Source organism: Mauremys reevesii, linkage group 16 (genome assembly GCF_016161935.1).
Source record: "Mauremys reevesii isolate NIE-2019 linkage group 16, ASM1616193v1, whole genome shotgun sequence".
NCBI lineage: Eukaryota > Metazoa > Chordata > Testudines > Geoemydidae > Mauremys > Mauremys reevesii.
Window position 1 is genome coordinate 10,019,181 of NC_052638.1, and position 19,456 is coordinate 10,038,636.

Below are 19,456 nucleotides of genomic sequence, written 5' to 3' on the forward strand. Positions count from 1 at the left end.
ATTTCTGCACCGAGAGCCAGCACAAAGAATAGGCACCACTTAAGCCCTACGTTGAAGACTTAAATGGTCCATAGACTCATGCCAGCCTTTTGCACGACAGTGAACTTCATCCTTAGCCAAGCTGCAGGCTGGTCTCAGATGCTGGAGCCCCATAAAGCAAGCTCTGAATTTTGCAATCTCACCCAGAAATTTGTGGTGAGGTGGGGTGACTGCGTTGTTCAAGGGCTTGTCTAGAGTCCTGCAGGCTGTGGATTTGTCTTACCCAATCTCACACTGAAAGGCCACCTCCAGTTCACACAGCAGCAAAATGGGTACCTGATCCATTGGGACGGGGTGTTAAAGGCTGTCAGACGTGATGCTGGCAGTACCACTCCCTTGCGTGCCATTGGCTATGAAACCGACATGCCTTCACCATGTCAGCCCAACGAGCCGCTGGCTAGGGGGCACTTTGAAATGACCCAGAAATGTGTTATGCACTTCATTTCCCCACTGAGATGCTGGGTAGCAGCCTCTTGGGTGGAACAGAGCAGAGCAATGCCATGAAATGATTTAGGACTGGAAGTGAAGACTAGCACGTTCACTTGCAGTAACTGGAAGAATGTGGGGAGTCAGAAGGATTCTGGCCACGTACAAAGTTCTCTGTTAAAGTCCTTTCTCTTGCAGGGGGAAATATTTGACACCTTGTTTAAGGATTAAAAATTGAGGCACGTTACTGATCTGCAAAGGGCAAGTGGGTTTGACTTATTGTGTTCATCCATTTAACTGATATGCCAGTGTGCACTCACTGCTGCTTGAGGCTCTGGATCTAACAGTCTCACCACAGCCGCAGCTGGTGCAGTGCCCGCAGGCGTGGCCGCCATAGACACTTACTGTGAGCCTGCATCATTCTGGAAACATTCAGCCCTTCCTTCATTCTCATTAAGCATATTCCATACTTGAAGTCAAACGCATCACTGGAATGAGAGAGAGAGCGCGTACTTAGCACGGACATTCTTTGCGTTCCATGGGACCACAGGGACAGGCTCAGAGGGACTGTCCCTTCAGCTCAGTACGCTGGCCATCTGACATTGGTCGCTGGTGGAGACAAGACACCCAACGCACCTGACCTCTGAGCCCTTCCAGGGAGGAATGGCCCTTAAAAGCTAACCAAAGGGCACTGGTGTGATCATTGTAACTGAGGTTACTGCGGAGCCAATCCTGCCCCCGGCACACATCCTAGGTGGCCAGGCTACACCTTGAGGAGTCTCAGAGAGAGCCCAGAGAAATGAAGCCTTCCTGCTCCAGCACAGAGCAGTGTAAGAGCTACTGACTTCAGTCTCAGGGCTGCGGTGGAGGCGGTTCAGTGATCACCCAGTGCTTAAGGTGAATGCAACAGCTCTGCTTTATTTTGTGTCCAGTTCCAACTGGCTGCAGGGCCGTCCCTAGCTATTCTGGGGCCCAACGAAGCTCCACAGCGGGGGGGAACTGGTGTGGGGCCCCAGGCCTCTGCAGGGGAGGGCTTGGGGGGCAGGGGGACCACTCACCAGTGGCGCTGCTGGGGCCGGTGAGTGCAGGCCTGGCCCTGCTGCACTCCTCAGGGGTGTGGAGGTGGGGCTGGGGCGGAGCAGGGTGGATCAGGGGCTGGAGCAGCACGTAGCTGCGCAGGGCAACAGGAAATTTGGTGCCCCACATTTTCTGGTTCCCTACACAGCTGCGTACTTTGCATATAGGTAGGGACGGCCCTGACTGGCTGTGCCTAATAAGAGCTTCCCAGTGCCCCACCCAGACTCTGTCTGGGAAGCTCAGCCCTTAAAGGCACAGTCCCCAGTACCACAGTGGTTGTGTTTCCCTTCCACACTGGAAGTGGCAGGGGGAAGTGTGGCCTGTGGATCTTCACAGATCATAATGAGCTTCCAGAAACCACTGCTCCATGGCACCCTTGATGCAACGGAATTGTCATTTTTCTGCTGCATCCAGGGTCCTCTCCACCTATGGAGCGGGTGGGCAGGATTGGTCAGAGCACAGAGCAGGTCAGAGGCTCTTCCCACATGTGCCTGGACATGCTACTGATGCAAACACTTGTCAGCCCTTAACTGGAGCAAAGCCAAAGCGAATGCATCACTGGGATTGCCTTTGTCTATCAGATGCGGTCAAGGCAGCTGGAGAGATGGAGTCAGTGTATGGATGCAGTAATGGGCAGAGCAATTGAGACGTCTGAGGTGCAGCTAAACTGTGATGGCTGGAATCCACGTAATTTAACACATGCTAATAAAAACAATCACGGTAATAATGCTTTGCCCCTCTAATTGAAGTCACAACTCAGGGTCAGGACAGGTTCTTAGCCCCCTTTACAGAAGGAGAAGCTGGGGCACAGAGAGACTGAATGACTTCCCAGAGGTCACACAGGAAGCCAGGAATATAAACCAGACCTCCATCCCGACCTCCTGACTCCCAAGTCCCTTGCTTTAGCCTCCAGCCCCTCCTTCCCCTCTGCAGTGAGAGACTGGTATAGGGTGACCAGATGTCCCGATTTTATAGGGACAGTTCTGATTTTGGGGTCTTTTCCTTCTATAGGCTCCTATTACCCCCACCCCCATCCCGATTTTTCACATTTGCTGTCTGGTCACCCTAACCTGGTAGTAGCCGTGAACACCCACCAATACACATCTTGCTGACCAGTGGCTGCAACAGCCTTGCTAAGTTTCCAGAGGCTAAACTCTGGAATTTCACTCCTTATTTCACTAGGAGGGTGCTGAAGCACTGGAATGGGTTCCCTAGGGAGGTGGTGGAATCTCCTTCCTTAGAGGTTTTTAAGGTCAGGCCTGACAAAGCCCTGGCTGGGATGATTTAGTTGGGGTTGGTCCTGCGTTGAGCAGGGGGTGGGACTAGATGACCTCCTGAGGTCCCTTCCAACCCTGATCTTCTATGATTCTATGAAACTGGGAGCCAGTGGAAGCTGCCAGTTCAAACTTTGCAGTGTATTCACGAAGATGGATAGCCACGAGAGTGGGCTAGTTATACACCACCTTATTCCTTCCTGAACGTCCCCCAGTTCACCCAGAACTCTCTACTGTTTAATTGGGAGCAAACTAAGCAGGCAACACTACCATCAACCAGCTTCCCAACTTACTGCAGGATTCCAGTGTACTCCTCCACCATCCTAGGGTGAGCTGTCTGCCACTTCTTCTTGTACCCGATCACCAGGATATTGGGTTTCATCTTCCCAAGACCGGATGCCTTGGTTAATAGATAGTTTTTCAGTGTTAATAGGACTATAGATACAGGGGCGGCTCTAGAAATTCCCCCACCCCAAGCAGGGCGGCGCGTCGCGCCGGTCGTACCACCCTTCCCCGGTCCCACGGCCGGGGCAGAAGGGCCTGCGAACGGTCCCGTGGTCCCGCGGCTCTGGTGGAGCATCCGCAGTCATGCCTGCGGGAGCTCCGTCCGAGCCGCAGGACCAGCGCACCCGCCGCAGTCATGCCTGCGGGAGCTCAAGCGGAGCCGCGGGAAGAGGGGACCCTCCGCAGTCATGCCTGCGGCAGGTCCGCTCGTCCCAGGGCTCTGGTGGACCTCCCACAGGCATGACTGCGGAAAGTCCGCCGGAGACAAATGCCGCCCTGCCCCGACAATGCCGCCCCACGCACCTGCTTGGCGTGCTGGGGTCTGGAGCCGGCCCTGTATAGATACATCCCTGCCACACATGCATTTATTTCATCTGAAGGTATCATCACATGCACAAAATCCAATAACCCATGAGCTGCTCGATGGTGCCCTCTAGGCCCAGTTCTGAGCAAGGAGTAGTGTGTAAATGGCATCATGCCAGGAGCAGTCCCAGGAGGCACTGTGTCTCAGAGACACCCCTCTGAATCTTAACTTCTCCTCCTTGCTCCAGGGGGGATGGGGATCATATGCCAGTGGAACAGGTCAATAGCAAATTATCACATTGGCCAGTGAGTAGGAGGGTTGGAGCCAAGGATCCACTCATTCCCTGCCCACCTGCTCCAGCGATGGAGTGAAGGGTGCTGGCAAGCCCATGAAGAGGCACCAGGAGAGTTTTTACTCCCCCTTAACTCCCTTGGACAGGCATCTACTCCAAGTCATAATCCATCCCTTAGCAAATCACGCTGGCCCCAACAATACTGACCTCGTCTCAGTGGAAAGGTTGAAGGCCCCTTGTAAGAAACATTAAAGAATTCCTTGATGCAAGATTTACAGCAAGGGACTGCAGTTCCTTCATGATTCAATATCCAGTTTAGGGCTTTACCTGCATAAGGGTTTTGACTCCACTTCTCAAGTCATCAGCTACCACGTCCGTACAGAAAGCTTTGATCTTTCTCTTGGTCAGCCACTTTGTATGGCCGTTGGAGGTGAGCCTGGATTCTGACATCTTCTGCTTGCATGGTCCCTGTTATTGCGTGGGAGGAAAGGACACAACAGTAACATTAAGGCTCAGCATGTTTGCGACATGCAAACCATTTTTAGCTGGTGGTTTTAAGTTTATCCCCATAAAGTAATATGCTTTACTTTGGACCAAGCAGTTCTATTTCCTGCAGTCTCCTGAATTATATATGAGATCCAGACTTAGACCCTGGAAATGTGGGATGACATAAGAACAGCCGTACTAGATCAGACCGATGATCCATCTTGCCCAGTATCCTGTCTTCCGACAGTGGCTGGTGCCAGATGCTTCAGAGGAAATGAAAATAATAAGGCAATTTATCGAGTGATCCATACCCTGCCACCCAGGCCCAGCTTCTGGCAGTCACAGGTCTAGGGACACCCAGATCATGGGTTTGCAACCCTGCCCATCTTGGCTAATAGCTATTGATGAACCTATCCTCCATGATCTTATCTAGTTCTTTTTTTAACCCAGTTATACTTTTGGCCTGCACAACATCCCCTGGCATTGAGTTCCACAGGGTGACTATGCGTTGTGTGAAGAAATACTTCCTTGTGTTTGTTTTAAACCTGCTGCTTATTAATTTCACTGCGTGATCTCTGGTTCTTATGTTAAGTGGTTCTTGTTTGCTTTCTCCACACCAGTCATGATTTTATAGACCTCTGCCATATCCCCCTTAGTCGCCTCGTTCCCAAGCTGAACAGTCTTTTTAATCTCTCCTCACATGGAAGCTGTTCCATCCCCTTAGTCATTTTTGTTGCACTTCGCTGTACTTTTTCCATGCCACCATTATGCAAAAGTTCCCTTAATCCTCATCACACTGCAGAGCGATTTGGAATACATGTTCTCCACACCACACACACTTTACATTAATATTGGCTCCACAGGGCTCACTGCGTCTGTGTCTAAAATAAAGTTAAAAATAATTGTAAGCCAATGACAATCTTATAGGGCCAATCCTGAAGTCCTGACTCAGGTCCTGATTCTGTCTCCCACTGAAATCTCTGGCAAAACTTCTGTGAACTTTAAATGATACCAGAATCCAGTCCTGCCTCTGCCAAAATCGCACTGATACCAATGAAGTTTTACGTGGCACGGGACCTGGTAAAATCTGTGAAAGGCCCTCATGATATGGCCTGGAATGCAGGTTTCATTGGTTGCTTTTAAAGAAGGACTTCTATGTGCACAGATCCATATTCATGTACCCATCCAGCTTTGAAAATCCCAGCCTCAGTGGTTTGCCCAAGGTCACACACAGCCAGAAATTGACCATAGAGCCTCATCTTGGTGCCTTTACTGCAAGATTATCTTGTACTGATTATGCTCCCATTGATCAGGCTCTGTGTGAGCAACTGTCAACCTGCTACACCTGAGGCAAAAATGAATACATCTACATCAGCCATTTGATCTGGAAGAAATGAAGTCATTGGGACAGACTGTTATCCTCTGATCAATGTCCCCTTTCAAAAGCAATGCCTGATCTTCACATTGGCAATTCATCTGCAGCAGGAGGCCATTAGCTCATGACAACGGTGTAGCTTGTCACCAATATTGCTTAATTAGCCTGTGATCTTTCCAACAGAAATGGCTTTACTTTTTTTGGTCATTTAACAGTGCCTAGAAATATATTTTTAAATCACAGGTACATGAGAAAGAATCTGGCTTGTCTATCTACCTCCAAGTCTTCTATATGATCCATCACCACAGTGAGCAAGGTGGAAGGACGCCAACATCCCAGTCAAACACTTCATCAAGGACCCAGCCAAAGAACCCTGTGGCTTTTCATTCCCATAGAAAATATGGTCAATTTTTAGCTGCCTCCCACAACACATGACAGATCCACCTGCTTTTGGGGACTGAAACACAATCCTATCTGTGACTGCAGAAATGGACTTCAAACTACAGAACACCTCCTCAATCAGCATCCCAAACCATCGTATCCTGGTGAGATCTCTGCCATCTACTCCCCATCACCTGAACCAATCCATTGGTTCACTAACCTAGACTCGGATATCCAGCAGTGCTGGTTTTAAGCCAGATGAAAGAAGAAGACCACAGTATGTAAGTGATTCCCAGATATCTCCATGATGAGATTCCTAGTGGTCTTTAGGGAGAGAAACTCCATGGTTAAAGGAGGCTTTGCCTGGAGAATATTTTTGGTTTTTTGTCATCAGGCTGGTATGCTCTGGGTCTTTATCTTGGTCTCAGGGTGCCCTGACTCTGGATTACTCTAATTTCCTTAGGAAGCTCGTGCCAGAAGCAAACCCCTCAGCCAAGAACGCTTTATCTCCAGCTCTCATGCACCATGTTGAGAGCTTTGCAAGCTGCATTGTGACAGAGGGGTATGACAGCGTAGGTGCTGGTTCACTCAGCAGCGGTAGACTACTAACCTGCAAAGTTCTGCTATGTGCTAACTCCTCAAAAGTCAGAGCACCAAATCCTGAAATCCTCACTCCAGCAAAACTCAAATTGAACCAACTCCTTGGTCGTTAATGAGGTTTGAACCCAGGACCTTCAGAGCTGAAAACGTACGTCTCCACCACATGATCTAAGCTCCTTAGCTGGAGACAATAATCAGCCTCATGACCCTCTTAGGTGACCTTGCCACCAGGGGGAAACAAAGACCCGCAGTTTGCATGGGGTACATAAGGACTGGGAGAGTCAGCCCCATGCATTTATTTTTCAGGGCCCTTCCAGGGAGTATATCCCACAGCTTGCTCCTTTGGTATTGGCAGTGAACAGATGCCCAGATTAGGGTTGGCGTAGATACCTGCATCCTACCCCACCTTGCGCTGTTACGGAGAGCAGCTGAACCAAGAATACTTACTATCAACACATTCCCGCAAATCATCAAGCTGAGGTTTTTGGTGAACGTGCCCACAAAATCCACCAGGGCTGGGCGGAAGTTGGGAGGGCCTGTTAACACCAGGCACTGGGGTCTGGAGAGGAGGAAGAAAAGATGGCTGGTGACTTACAGAAAAGAAGTCACTGCTGAGATCTTCTGGTAGGAATTTGATCACTACGCCCCTGTACTGCTAATGGCACCCACCCAATCTAAGCAGTATCTTTTGGGTGCTTGGGTCCTTCACTACCAAACTATCAGATCCTCCAGGAAGTACACAACTGGGCCGGAGATCTCAGGCTACCTTGCAAGGACTTCCTGCGTCTAGCTGGGTGGAAAAAACCATGAAAACTCTCCTCCTCTGCCGTTCTTCCGGCCCTGGCTGCAACCCAGAGGTGCAGAGAGGAGCAGAAATTTAAACAAATTTACTCAAGCTCAGTTGAGTCTCCTTTGGGGTTCAGTTGGCTGGTTATGCCTTTGAGGGGAACATGGGGGACTGATTCAAATACACGGGCCCCTTCTGTGTTTGGGGATGAGGGTAATGTTCCCTTGCCATCATCCTCCACACAGCACTATTACTTGCCTGTAGTTCTTAATGTGCTCGTTGACTTCGTTGAGTCCCACGGAATAGTTCAGGGCCAAGTTGTACGAACCTGCCTGCACAGACGAGCCCCAGTTCACTTCTGGAGAGGAACAAGCATTCGGAACGTATTAGACCGTTTAAAAACAGAAATAGGAGTGATGCTGGCAACACACTGGGCACAGGCACATGCTGCTTTGTTATTGTAGGGTTGCTCCAGAGAGCCTGGCTGTGCACACGTTGGTTTGTTTAGTTGGCGGGTTTGGGTTCAGTTACTACTGCAGGCTTGGCCGCATCATAGAAATCTCTCTCCCAGCTGATTGCCTTGCGGGCAGACCTTGCAGGGCACGTTGGCAGGAGAGAGTGTGGCGGAATCTTGCATTGATGCTGCCCTGCTCCGAGACCAATAACTTCAGATCTCACAGCCTGGCATTTTCACCAGCGCCACTGTCTGCTTAAGAACGAGGAGCCCCCGTTACTCACCAGGCTTTTTGTAGAGCACGTATCCCAGTAAGAAGACAATGATGCCAATGGCTATCAGGGCTGCCCACCAGGTCAACAGAAACATGATCACGACAGAGATGATGGCACCGAAGAGCGCAGCCCACTTGCTGTAATACCTAAAGGACGGTCTCCATCCTGCGTGGACATGACACAAAAATATGTTCATCACTCACGCAGCCAAATTCTTCCCTCACACCTGGGGGAGGGGTCCTTCAGCCTCTGAGGAGAGAGCGTAGAACAGGGGCACCCTATCAATCTTAGGTATTTGTCTGGCCTCCATCACCACCGCCTCTGAGCACCTCACAACCTTTAATGGGTTTATCCTCACCACACCCCGGGAGGCAAGGCAGTTATGCCCACTGTACAGATGAGGCACATCGAGGCTAAGTGACTGGCCCAAGGTCACATGGGAAGTATGTGGCAGAGTAGGGAAGTGACCCCACATCTCCCAAGTCCTAGGCTGGTGCCCATATCAGTGGCTCATGCTTTCTTTGTAACCCTGGGAGACAAAGGCAGGGGTGGAGAAAGAACCTGACATCCCTCAGAGTAGGAGCAGACACCGGTACCCAACCACCCCCACCCAGAGATGCTCTGATTTTGGAATTGAAGATACTCCCCATCTCCTAATCACTATGGATCCTCCAAGCATATCGCCTTGTTCAGCTCAAAGAGCTTCTTACTTGTGAAACCACTGGGCGAGGTCTCACACCTTACCCTGCTGGAGAGAGTGACCCTCCAGCCTTGTAAAGCTCAGAGACCCCTGACACTACCTCCCAGCCAACGAGACGGGTGTAGCTACCGAGCATCAGCGTAACGATCACTCACCCGGCGAGTTGGTGATGGAGGCGTGAAAACAGCTGAAATTGATGAGTGCGTACGAGCACAGGAAGAAGTTGGAGATGATTGGGGCGATAGTGTTCAGTTCAGCTACAGGGACGGGAAAGAGAGGGAGGGCTCATTAGTGCATTGGCTACACCCCGGCCAACTTCAGCCTCTGAGAATGGGAGAGAGGTGAAAATCAAGAAGAAACCAAAAGCCCTGGCTGATTGTTCCAGCTATAGGGTGACCAGATCACAACACTAAAATATCAGGACACATTGGGGTGCTGACAGCCCTGCCCACAGTCCAACCCCGTTCCTCCCAGGCTTCACCCCCACTCTGCCCCAGGTCCCGCTCCCTCCCGGCTCGGCCCCCCCACCGTGCCCTTCCTCATCTCCCTGCCCCCTGCTGACTTGCTGCATCCCTCCTCAGTCCCCCACCCATTGCTCGCCTACTCACCCACCCTGCCCACCCACCCACCCACCGCTCACCTCTTCTCCCTCCCTGCCCACCCACCCGCCACTCACCCCATGGCATCGACTTCCCCTCTGCCGGGTGGGTGCTCGCCCACTCCCTGCCTCTTCCCGCCCAAGCATCCACCTTCACTTTGCCCCCATTCCACCTCCTTCCCCAAGGCCTGCCCCGCCCTGCCTCTTCTCCACCTCCTCCCCTGAGTGTGCCGTATCCCCGCTCTTCCCTCTGCCTCCTAGAAAGCGCTAAGCGCCGCCAAACAGCTGTTAGGCGGCGGGAAGCGCTGCGGGGCGGGGGAGGGAGAAGGAGGTGAGGAGGGGGGAGCTTGGCTGCAATTTTTCCCCATGGGTGCTCCAACCCTGGAGCACCACAGAGTCGGCGCCTCCCTCCCGCTCGCCTCTTTACCTGAATATCGGGACAAATGGCGTCCCAATTATACATTGATCAGAACGCGGGACAAAGGGTTAAATATCGGGACATCTGGTCACCCTATCCAGCTCTCATAGAGATTTCCAAGATGTCTATCAACATGCTATCAAAGAGCTATTGGATATGGGTTCTATGTCCTGCTCTCTCTTTCCCTGTGTATGTGTTACGGAAGGTCTCTCCCCCTAATATTAGAATGCACATGGGAAGGATTAGCCCCTTCCGTCAAGTTCAAATGCCAGTTAAAAAAGCAGCAGTGGCTTAGTGGTTTAACACATGCCCTGCTGAGCTCTGTGGGAGGGAATGATGCTCAGCACCAATTTGGCTGTTCAGGTTTCAGTGCAACTGGAGAAGTAGCTGTCGGAATCTTCTTGCTGAGCGAACGACAGAACTCGCTTAGATTTGATTTATTCCTTACCTTCCTGGAACAAACTCTGGGCCCAATCTCCCCTCACCTGGGTGTAAATATGGAGTAACTCTGCTCCAGACTAGCCAAGTGTGTAAGTAAGGGCAGAATTAGTCTCTCACAATCTACCTGGCGCTCATCCTTTGGAATAATATAATTTTCTCTTCTGGCCTCCTGCGTGTAGGAAACCTGCAGCCATTTTTCATACCACAGTGGAAGAAGTTAACAAAGGCAGGAATTTGGTTTGACAAAGAAACAGCCACCTGGCACCACACTGATCATTAATCAGCCTGTAGAAAAAAAGGAGAGAAAACTACCTCCTGGAGCTGGCAGCCTATTAAATCCGAGGCACTTACCGATAAGAACGAACCCCACTGCTATGATGTAAGTCAGCATGTAACCCCTGATCGGCTCCTCGTTCTTCCCATAGCCCTTCCCAAAGAAGCCGATCAGAGGGTAGAGCTGGTCCTTGCACAGGCACTGTGGAGGGAAAGAGATGTCATCTAGACTTGACAGGCACTGCGGGCTAGTGGTTAGAGCTGAGAGCGAGGGTCGACGGACGCATGATTCAGTTCCAAGCACTTTCACCGGCTCAGCGTATAGCCTGGTTCTTGAGTGGACTTACTCCAGATTTACAACAGTGTGAGAACAGAATTTGGCTGATATATTTTTAGAACCAGTTTGCCCGTTCCTACTATCAGGCCCCCTTCACTTTGAAAAGGCTAAGTGTAATAACTCTGACTTGCATCGCAGGATCAGTGGTAGCGAGCCTACCTGATGGGGTATCGCCACCTCGGATGGCACTATGGAAAGGTCAGGGGATGTCGCCTTAATTATCTTAATTCATAAAACAAACAAAAGCAATGGGCCATATTCTGCCTCCTTGATACTTCTGCAAGCCCACTGAAAGGTAAGAAGCTGCATGGGAGTGACAGGACAGAATCTGTCCCATTAGGATTAGCCATGTAGAGCAAAGCCAAGGGGCCAGCATGAAAAAGTAGAAATGTGCATATCCCCCAGCTCGTGGGCTGCACTGCATGATGGGATCAGGTGGAACAAAGCTCCAGGCAAAAACCCCAGAAGCATCAAGAGTATCAGACTAAAGAATCTGTCCAGAAAGCTGGTAATTCCCAGTGATTAGGGTGACCAGATGTCCTGTTTTTATAGGGACAGTCCCGTTTTGGGGGACTTTTCCTTATATAGGTGCTATTGCCCCCCATCCCCGTCCCGTTTTTTCACGGTTGCTATCTGGTCACCCTACCAGTGATGCATTGTGAGGCCCAACCACGGTGGTTATTCAGCTTGTTATAGAACTCACAGTGCCTACGCGTGGTGGACACTCGGCCTGTAATTATGACTCTGAAATGCCGTGGACTCATGTTTACTGTATACATGAAAGACAACACTGCAGATGTTTTCGTGGTCCCCTGAGCATGCCACCATCTCACCTGGAAGACTTTGGGTGCTGAGACCAGGCAGGCCAAAGCAGAAGAGAGGGTGGCCCCGAAGATTCCAGCCGTGATCAGGGGGGCAAATCCAGATACCATGCTCATACTCTACAGAAAAAACAGGAGGAGACAGGCGAGGGTGATGCTGGAGTGATCTTACAGCCTGGGCTCCTCCCGCTGGAAGCTTCAGACTCTGACAGCCACCACAAGGAGCTCCTCAGAGCACAGCTTATTACAGCCTAAAACACCCTACGCCAAAAGAACCTTATTAAGATTGCAAAGTCAAGCACTTAGAAGGTAGGAAGTGCCAGTATTCAGGTTGCCTGTGCAACCTTAACTCAGCCCTCTAGTGCGTATTCATTATAATACAGTCATTAATTACATGGTCACATGCTATTTTTCCCCCACAGGGCCCCACCTCATTCACATCACAGGATGCTCTGGGAATGAATCAGGGTGGCGTGGATAAAGAGCCCGTTATCTGTAAGACCCTTTCCTCATTTGTTGCAAGTTACTTTTTTAAAAGAGAGAAAGCAGCAATTCAGGCAACTGTCCTATCACCCTCAGTGGCCACTGGCTGCATTCATAGAATCATAGAATATCAGGGTTGGAAGGGACCTCAGGAGGTCATCTAGTCCAACCCCCTGCCCAAAGCAGGACCAACACCAACTAAATCATCCCAGCCAGGGCTTTGTCAAGCCTGACCTTAAAAACCTCTAAGGAAGGAGATTCCACCACCTCCCTAGGTAACACATTCCAGTGCTTCAACACTCTCTGAGTGAAAAAGTTTTTCTTAATTTCCAACCTAAACCTCGCCCAATGCAACTTGAGACCATTACTCCTTGTTCTGTCATCAGGTACCACTGAGAACAATCTAGATCCATCCTCTTTGGAACCCCCTTTCAGGTAGCTGAAGGCTGCTATCAAATCCCCCCTCTCTCTTCTCTTCTGCAGACTAAACAATCCCAGTTCCCTCAGCCTCTCCTCATAAGTCATGTGCTCCAGCCCCCTAATCATTTTTGTTGCCCTCTGCTGGACTCTTTCCAAGTTTTCCACATCCTTCTTGTAGTGTGGGGCCCAAAACTGGACACAGTACTCCAGATAAGGCCTCACCAATGCCGAATAGAGGGGAATGATCACATCCCTCGATCTGCTGGCAATGCCCCTACTTATACAGCCCAAAATGCCATTAGCCTTCTTGGCAACAAGGGCACACTGTTGACTCATATCCAGCTTCTCGTCCACTGTAACCCCTAGGTCCTTTTCTGCAGAACTGCTTCCTAGCCATTCGGTCCCTAGTCTGTAGCACTGCATGGGATTCTTCTGTCCTAAGTGCAGGACTCTGGACTTGTCCTTGTTGAACCTCATCAGAGGTTCTTTTGGCCCAATCCTCTAATTTGTCTAGGTCCCTCTGTATCCTATCCCTACCCTCCAGCATATCTACCACTCCTCCCAGTTTAGTGTCATCTGCAAACTTGCAGAGGGTGCAGTCCACGCCATCCTCCAGATCATTCATGGATATATTATGGTTTCCCGCACCCAGGCTAAAGTGACCAACCCAATTTGAGCCTTCTAAGCCGTGCTGCTGAGAGCACCAGAGTGACAGTACCTGGTAATAATTGCTGAGTCCATAGTGACAGCTCTGCTTCTGAGCACACTCCGTGAAGTTCCAGCCATAGTCACAAGCAAGTCCTTCGCAGCCCGGAGAGCCAACGGGAATAGAGTCATTCAGGCTCCCAGAGGCATCACGTACCACACAAGCACCTAGGAGGGAACAGCTCCCATTCACTTCCCATCTGTCTTTTCCAATACGATGCATGATGCCCAGATGTGCTTTAACAAAGGCCCCCGTGTAACTGTAACCCACTATGGAGTGTGTCTTACAGGTGCCTGATCCACAGAGGAGATAAGTCTGTCACAGTCCCCATCTAGAGAGCTTTAGCTCAAGCTGTAGCCGCTTATGCTTTCCCCTCTGAACCAGCAACCTCCATTCTCCACTGTGCCAACCAAGATGGCGGCTATCACAGACTGCCCATTCATTTTGCCCAGTGTCCCAAGTTTCTGGCTGCTCCTGGAAGGAGCTTGTTTTGTTTTTAAAGTAACTTTCAGCTGTATCAGACATGTCCACGCTGCACAGGCATCCACCCAGCACTAACTAAAGCTCCCAAGGTCCTGTACCGTGGATAGTACATATTGGGCCCGGTGTCAAACCTGGGCTGAATTCTTTGGAGACACTTGCAGTGTTGCCAACCTCAAGAGGTCAAAATTCCTGAGTCAGATCTCAAAAAATCATGAGATTTTTTTAAAAAGTCAAACTATAATTTTATTAGTCTGTTTTTTGACTGCTTAAATCCCCTCTACTCTGCACCCGTGCTGGTACCCAGAATCAGAATGGATATCTGAGCCAGACTGAATCAACGTGCTCTGTGTCTCAGGATTCCTGATAACTGAGAATTTCCCCGTCCCTAATGAACATGAAAGCATTTAATTAACCAAGGACATTTCATCATATGTCACTTCCTCACCACCTCCATTGATTAAGTCTATGCATGTTACTTACCAATTGTAGCAGAAATAGCCAGATAGGATATTGTAGTCCAGAATATAGCCATCAGAGTGCCTTTGGGAATGGCTACAGCTGGATCCTAAGCAAGGGAACCACAGAGTTACACAGCAGCATTCTATAGGCACCACAAAATTACCTTTCATTTTTGTAGCTATAAAGAAGAGAAAACACTCCGAGATACTCAAAAACCGAGGACATCTTTCAACCTGATACTTGCACTGTCCAGAGTCTGGATTTCTTAACCTGCTGGGCACTCTGCAAAGCTCACTTTTGGTGCTAGATGTTTGGAGGTGAACTGGGATTGATGGGCTGGTGTGTTGGAAATCTCAGAGTGTGTCCCACTGAATGTTGTTTTAATCTACTTAAAGGGACAGTGACAGAGGATAGCGTATGCACTGGCCTCATCTGGGAAGAACTATCACAACTAGCGAGTGACTCTGATCAACAGAGGAACTGGACGGCCCAATGTGTCAGTGGTACAGGAGGAACTAAGGTTTAAAGTAAGGTAAAGCCTTGGGGACAAGATAGGAGCTATAAAATCAACTAAACAGCTGCCAGGCTGGACAAACCTCGTAAGGATCCAAGGTGCCAGAAATGGCCCTAAATTTGAACTTTATAAACATGTCATTACAAGGGAGGGTGTGGTCCCTGGTGAATAAGGAAGACTAAGTTGGGAGTTGGGCTGTGCAGAAGCCAGTTTGTGTCTATAGTTTGTTGCTCTTGCCTTTAATAAGCACCTGCTCTTTAAGAAGGGCTGGGATTCCATGTATCATGCAAGCCAAACCCTTGGATCCAAACACCTTCAGAACTCCGGAGTGTTTGGCGTGCTCAGTCCAAATCGGCACGTTGGGCCCATCTATAACTGATTCAATTTGGATGCTTATAGCCAAACTATCTGACATTTCTTTGGGATGCAAAACGAGCTGGGACTCTCCTGAGCCCAAGCTCTTGGGAGAGATTTCCAATCATTTCTAATCTGCAGCTAGCTCAACACTTCTGCAAGAATGGTCTTCCTCACATGATTTTGGCACTCATGCCACAAGCAGGAAGGGCAGAGTCCTGTGGAATGAAGAAACAAATCTTACCAAACTTTCTCTAACCTCAAACATAGTTCAGTTTATTGCTTGGACAACTGATTTATCCAAATCAGATCAACCGTCCCTGTGCAATAAATGTAGGTAGCCCAGTATTAATTCAATGCTATTCTATTCTATGCAGAGTCTTGTAGTGCATCCACCACTGTGCAATCTAATGCCTCAATCCTGCAAGAACCTTTGGGCATCGGACCCCTGAGCTAATGTAACTGGGCGTCTACATGGGTGATAGGTGCCACCCATACAGAGCAGGATCAAGACCTAAGAACCTATTGAGTAGAGTTAGTTGGAAATGCAGTAAAACATATATAGCCATGAACATTTCTTGGAATTCTGTGTTAAAATTTTTAAAACGTCAACCAGTTCCATCGCCGCTCAAAAACCGAATAAAACATTTGTGATTTTTTTAAAATTATTTTTACTCTTCTTTCAAAATTTGGATAAAAATGTTTTGAAAATACAAATTTTTTGGCCAGCTCTAAAACAGAGATAGACCAAAAACGTATCCAAGTAAAGCGGGACCTGGATCCAAACCAGGCCTGCTCTTGGATTTACAAAATCAAAAGCCAATCAAGGAAGTTTTGCCGACTCTGGAGTTTGCCGTTTCTGACACACAGAGCTTGATTAACACAACTTCATTCCTGCCTATAGCACACAACTGTGCCGCTTGCACTTGTGATGCTATATTGGCCAGGAGTGGTAAAAACCTACCTTCAAATCACCTGAAATGTTGGCTCCAGCCAAGATGCCAGTCGCTGATGGAAAGAAAATGGAAAACAAACCAAAGAAGGTGCCATCTGGTCCGCGCCAATTTGGCACAAAGTTCTGAGCAAAAATATCAGCTGGAGGAGAAAAATATTTTTCTATCAATTCCAATCTACTGGATCATTTTAATCATGGTTCTTTCATTTTAAAGGCAATGGATGAAACAGTAGCTGCAGTGTTTCAAACCGCTATTGAGAGGCGACCTTGCAGCGTTCTATTGTTATTTATACGGCACCCTAAAACGTGCTAGGTGCTTTCTTGTCATAAAGTTAGATCAGAGTTTACGGTCTAAGACTCTGATTTTGCAAGCAGATCAGTGGGTTTGCCTACACATGTCCAGTTTTTGAAAGGTATTTAAAAGCAAGGCCTAAGTGATTTAGAGGATTACATTCCATTTTCAAAAGTGCCTAAAGACCGTTACAAATTTGGGCCTGGGTTCCTGCTCAGGTGTGTGGATCTGCCCATGCCAATCTGATTGTGAAATCAAGGTCTACACAGACGACACAGAGTCTAAGGAGGGCTAGGAAAGGAAGCGTCATGAGCTAACTTCTTGTTTGCTATTTTTACCCCTCAATCTGTTATAGGGTCGGGCCTTAATGCGGACAGGGCGGGATCCAAATTAAAGATGCTTCTAGGTCTAAAAAATTGTGTGGCCACTGCCTGTCTGGAGCTTTTGCTCCAGGGGATTAGAATGATTCCAGCAGGAATGGAGTAACTCACTAAATGGAAGAGAAGCATTTCATCGCAGCCTTAATTATCACGACGGTTACATTCATTGATCCATCGAGCTCTCTCAGTGACAAGCCCTTTCCCTGGCAATAAATGGGTCTTCTGTGTGACAGCAACAAATAGCCACGTTCGGCCGATTCATTTTGATCCTTCTTATGTCAAAGAGCAAATGGTAATTAAGACAAACGCCAGCATATTTTATCCCTGGGAGTGAAATCAATGGGATCTGTGGATGCTGAGCACCTATGAAAATGAGGCGCATGCAGTACTTGCATGCTTGGTAAATGACACCCAAAAGAAGTCTAGGGTCCCAGTGGTCTCCCACTCTTCACTCAGAATGAGAGTCCGAAGTGGTTTGCACAGTCCCGGGCTGAAACATGTATTGGGCTGGGTCCCCTGCCACACGGGCCTGGTCCATCTCAGACACACTGCAAGAGCATTCACCTCTCTGCCCCTGGATGTAGATCCTTAGGGGCCTCAAGCATCTTGCAAACGTTCAGCAGAACAATCAGGAAAGTGTCATTGTCTCCCTGGAAGCCTTATTCTGCCCCAGACCCCGGAATCCTCTGGGCGGCCCTGCACACCGCTCTTACTCCAAACAAGCAGGCCAGAGCGGGCACTTAACATGAGAGGCTGTTTTCCTTGCAGGCACGTAACAGAGCGGAACGGGATACATTTCTGTTACATGCTGCCCTACTATCCACTAACCGCCAGGACGTTGAGAACAAAGTGACCATATGGAAATGTTCAGTTCAGCACTGTACTAGAGCATTCATCTACATTTGTAAATAAACCATAATCATGCTAGTACAGTAGAACAAAGCCCTGGCTGGGATGATTTAGTTGGTGTTGGTCCTGCTTTGAGCAGGGGGTTGGACTAGATGACGACCTGAGATCTCTTCCAACCCCAATCTTCTATGATTCTATAATCCAAAAGCCACATAATCCACACAAAACTAACCAGGCCCTCTCCACTGAAATGGAACAGCGGAGATTATGGTGAGATCTCCAAGCACCAAGACGTCCTCGTTTTGTGACATGTACTGGAAAACATTTACTCGCACATTATCATAATTAAGAGTCCTGTGGAACAGAAAACTCTGGTGCAACCTTAACTGTGGTCTTGTTCCCGTTCCACCATAATCCTTAGAACTAAACTCCAGCTGACACAGTAAACTGACTGAAAATACATTCTAGCCAGTTTATATGCTTATCTGCCCCCCACCACCTTAGTACCCAAATGCCTCACAATCTTTTAATGTCTTTGTCCTCACAACCCCCCAATGTACAGGTGGGGATTGAGGCACAGAGACAAGTTGCATGAGATCACACAGGAAGTCTGATGCCGAGCAAGAATTTGAACCTGAGCCTTCCCAGTCCCAGGCTGCTTCCCTAACCACTGAACCATCCTTCCTCTTCCATTAGGGAATGTGTTTGTCTTCCTTTTTCACTGTTTGTTTGCTTACCTGCATCCTCAGTCATTCACGCCGGCTCTCCCAGCCATCCATGAGAATTAGTAAGAGTTTCCCCCAAACTCCTGCCTCTCACCACCGCTGGAACCTACCTCGGTAACCGAAGAATCCTTTTGCTTGCTTCTCCTCGGAGGCTGGAATCACCGTCCCCACTACGTAATTTAAGAAGGAAATCATGATGACTATGAAGAACAGCACCTGTGCCTGAGAGAACCAAAAGAATCCAGCTGAACAATCTGCTGGCTGAGTACCTGCTGCAAACGCTGTACAAGGGGGTGGAGTGAAAAGTACAGGTAGGCAACTGTGAAGCTGCAAACAGGCCCTTCTGGAGCAACATTCTGCCCTTGTGACTAGTAGGTCAGGGTAAGTAGCCTGTGCATTCCTCCCAAGCTGCAATGCTGCTTATACCCTAATGCTAGTTGGTGAAAAGGAGCAACCCAACCTCTTCCCCGTACCACGCTTCCCGCCCCTCCTAAACTTGGGGACAGCTGGATCTCAACCAACCTAACAGGCTGAGCTAAGCATCAGTTCTGGCTAGACCTGTAATACAAGATGCAGCATGAACCTTGAGTCTGTGTTTGTCTGTTCCTTGGCCAGCAGACTTTTGTGGCTAGTCAAAGGAGGCAAACAGCAGCATCTGAACAAATGAACCAGACAATGGACAGCACTGAGGCAAACGCGGTGATAAGACTCAAGAGAGATTTGGATATTCGTATGGATGAGAACAGATTCCACACTTTCAACAGTCAGAAGAAAGTTATATCTGGGCTGACAATGCTTATGCTGCAGGGCAAAAACCAGCCGTCAGGAAGGGTCAGGAAGAATTTTCCTGGTGGTAAGAACCTTGCAGTTAGGTGCATTATTGGAGGAAGGGTTTGGCTCCACTATTCCCTGAAGCAACTGGCATTGGCTGCTGTTGGAGGCAGGATACTGGGCTAGCTGGACCATGGATGTGT

General features: G+C 49.0%; 1 protein-coding gene across 2 annotated transcripts in view; it reads right to left on the reverse strand.

Moving 5' to 3' along the window:
• SLC12A3 (solute carrier family 12 member 3) overlaps nt 1-19,456 on the reverse strand; it is a 42,299-nt gene that overhangs the window by 12,966 nt on the left and 9,877 nt on the right. For both annotated transcript variants that reach the window (XM_039503356.1, XM_039503355.1), the window contains exons 7-19: nt 18,593-18,704; nt 16,246-16,376; nt 14,435-14,519; nt 13,484-13,638; nt 11,875-11,982; nt 10,783-10,906; nt 9,130-9,231; nt 8,284-8,439; nt 7,804-7,903; nt 7,206-7,317; nt 4,244-4,384; nt 3,110-3,216; nt 871-953 (exon numbers count right to left, since the gene is read on the reverse strand). In XM_039503356.1, coding sequence (XP_039359290.1) covers nt 871-953; nt 3,110-3,216; nt 4,244-4,384; nt 7,206-7,317; nt 7,804-7,903; nt 8,284-8,439; nt 9,130-9,231; nt 10,783-10,906; nt 11,875-11,982; nt 13,484-13,638; nt 14,435-14,519; nt 16,246-16,376; nt 18,593-18,704 — 1,516 coding nt within the window. The remainder of the gene's footprint in view (nt 1-870; nt 954-3,109; nt 3,217-4,243; nt 4,385-7,205; nt 7,318-7,803; nt 7,904-8,283; nt 8,440-9,129; nt 9,232-10,782; nt 10,907-11,874; nt 11,983-13,483; nt 13,639-14,434; nt 14,520-16,245; nt 16,377-18,592; nt 18,705-19,456) is intronic.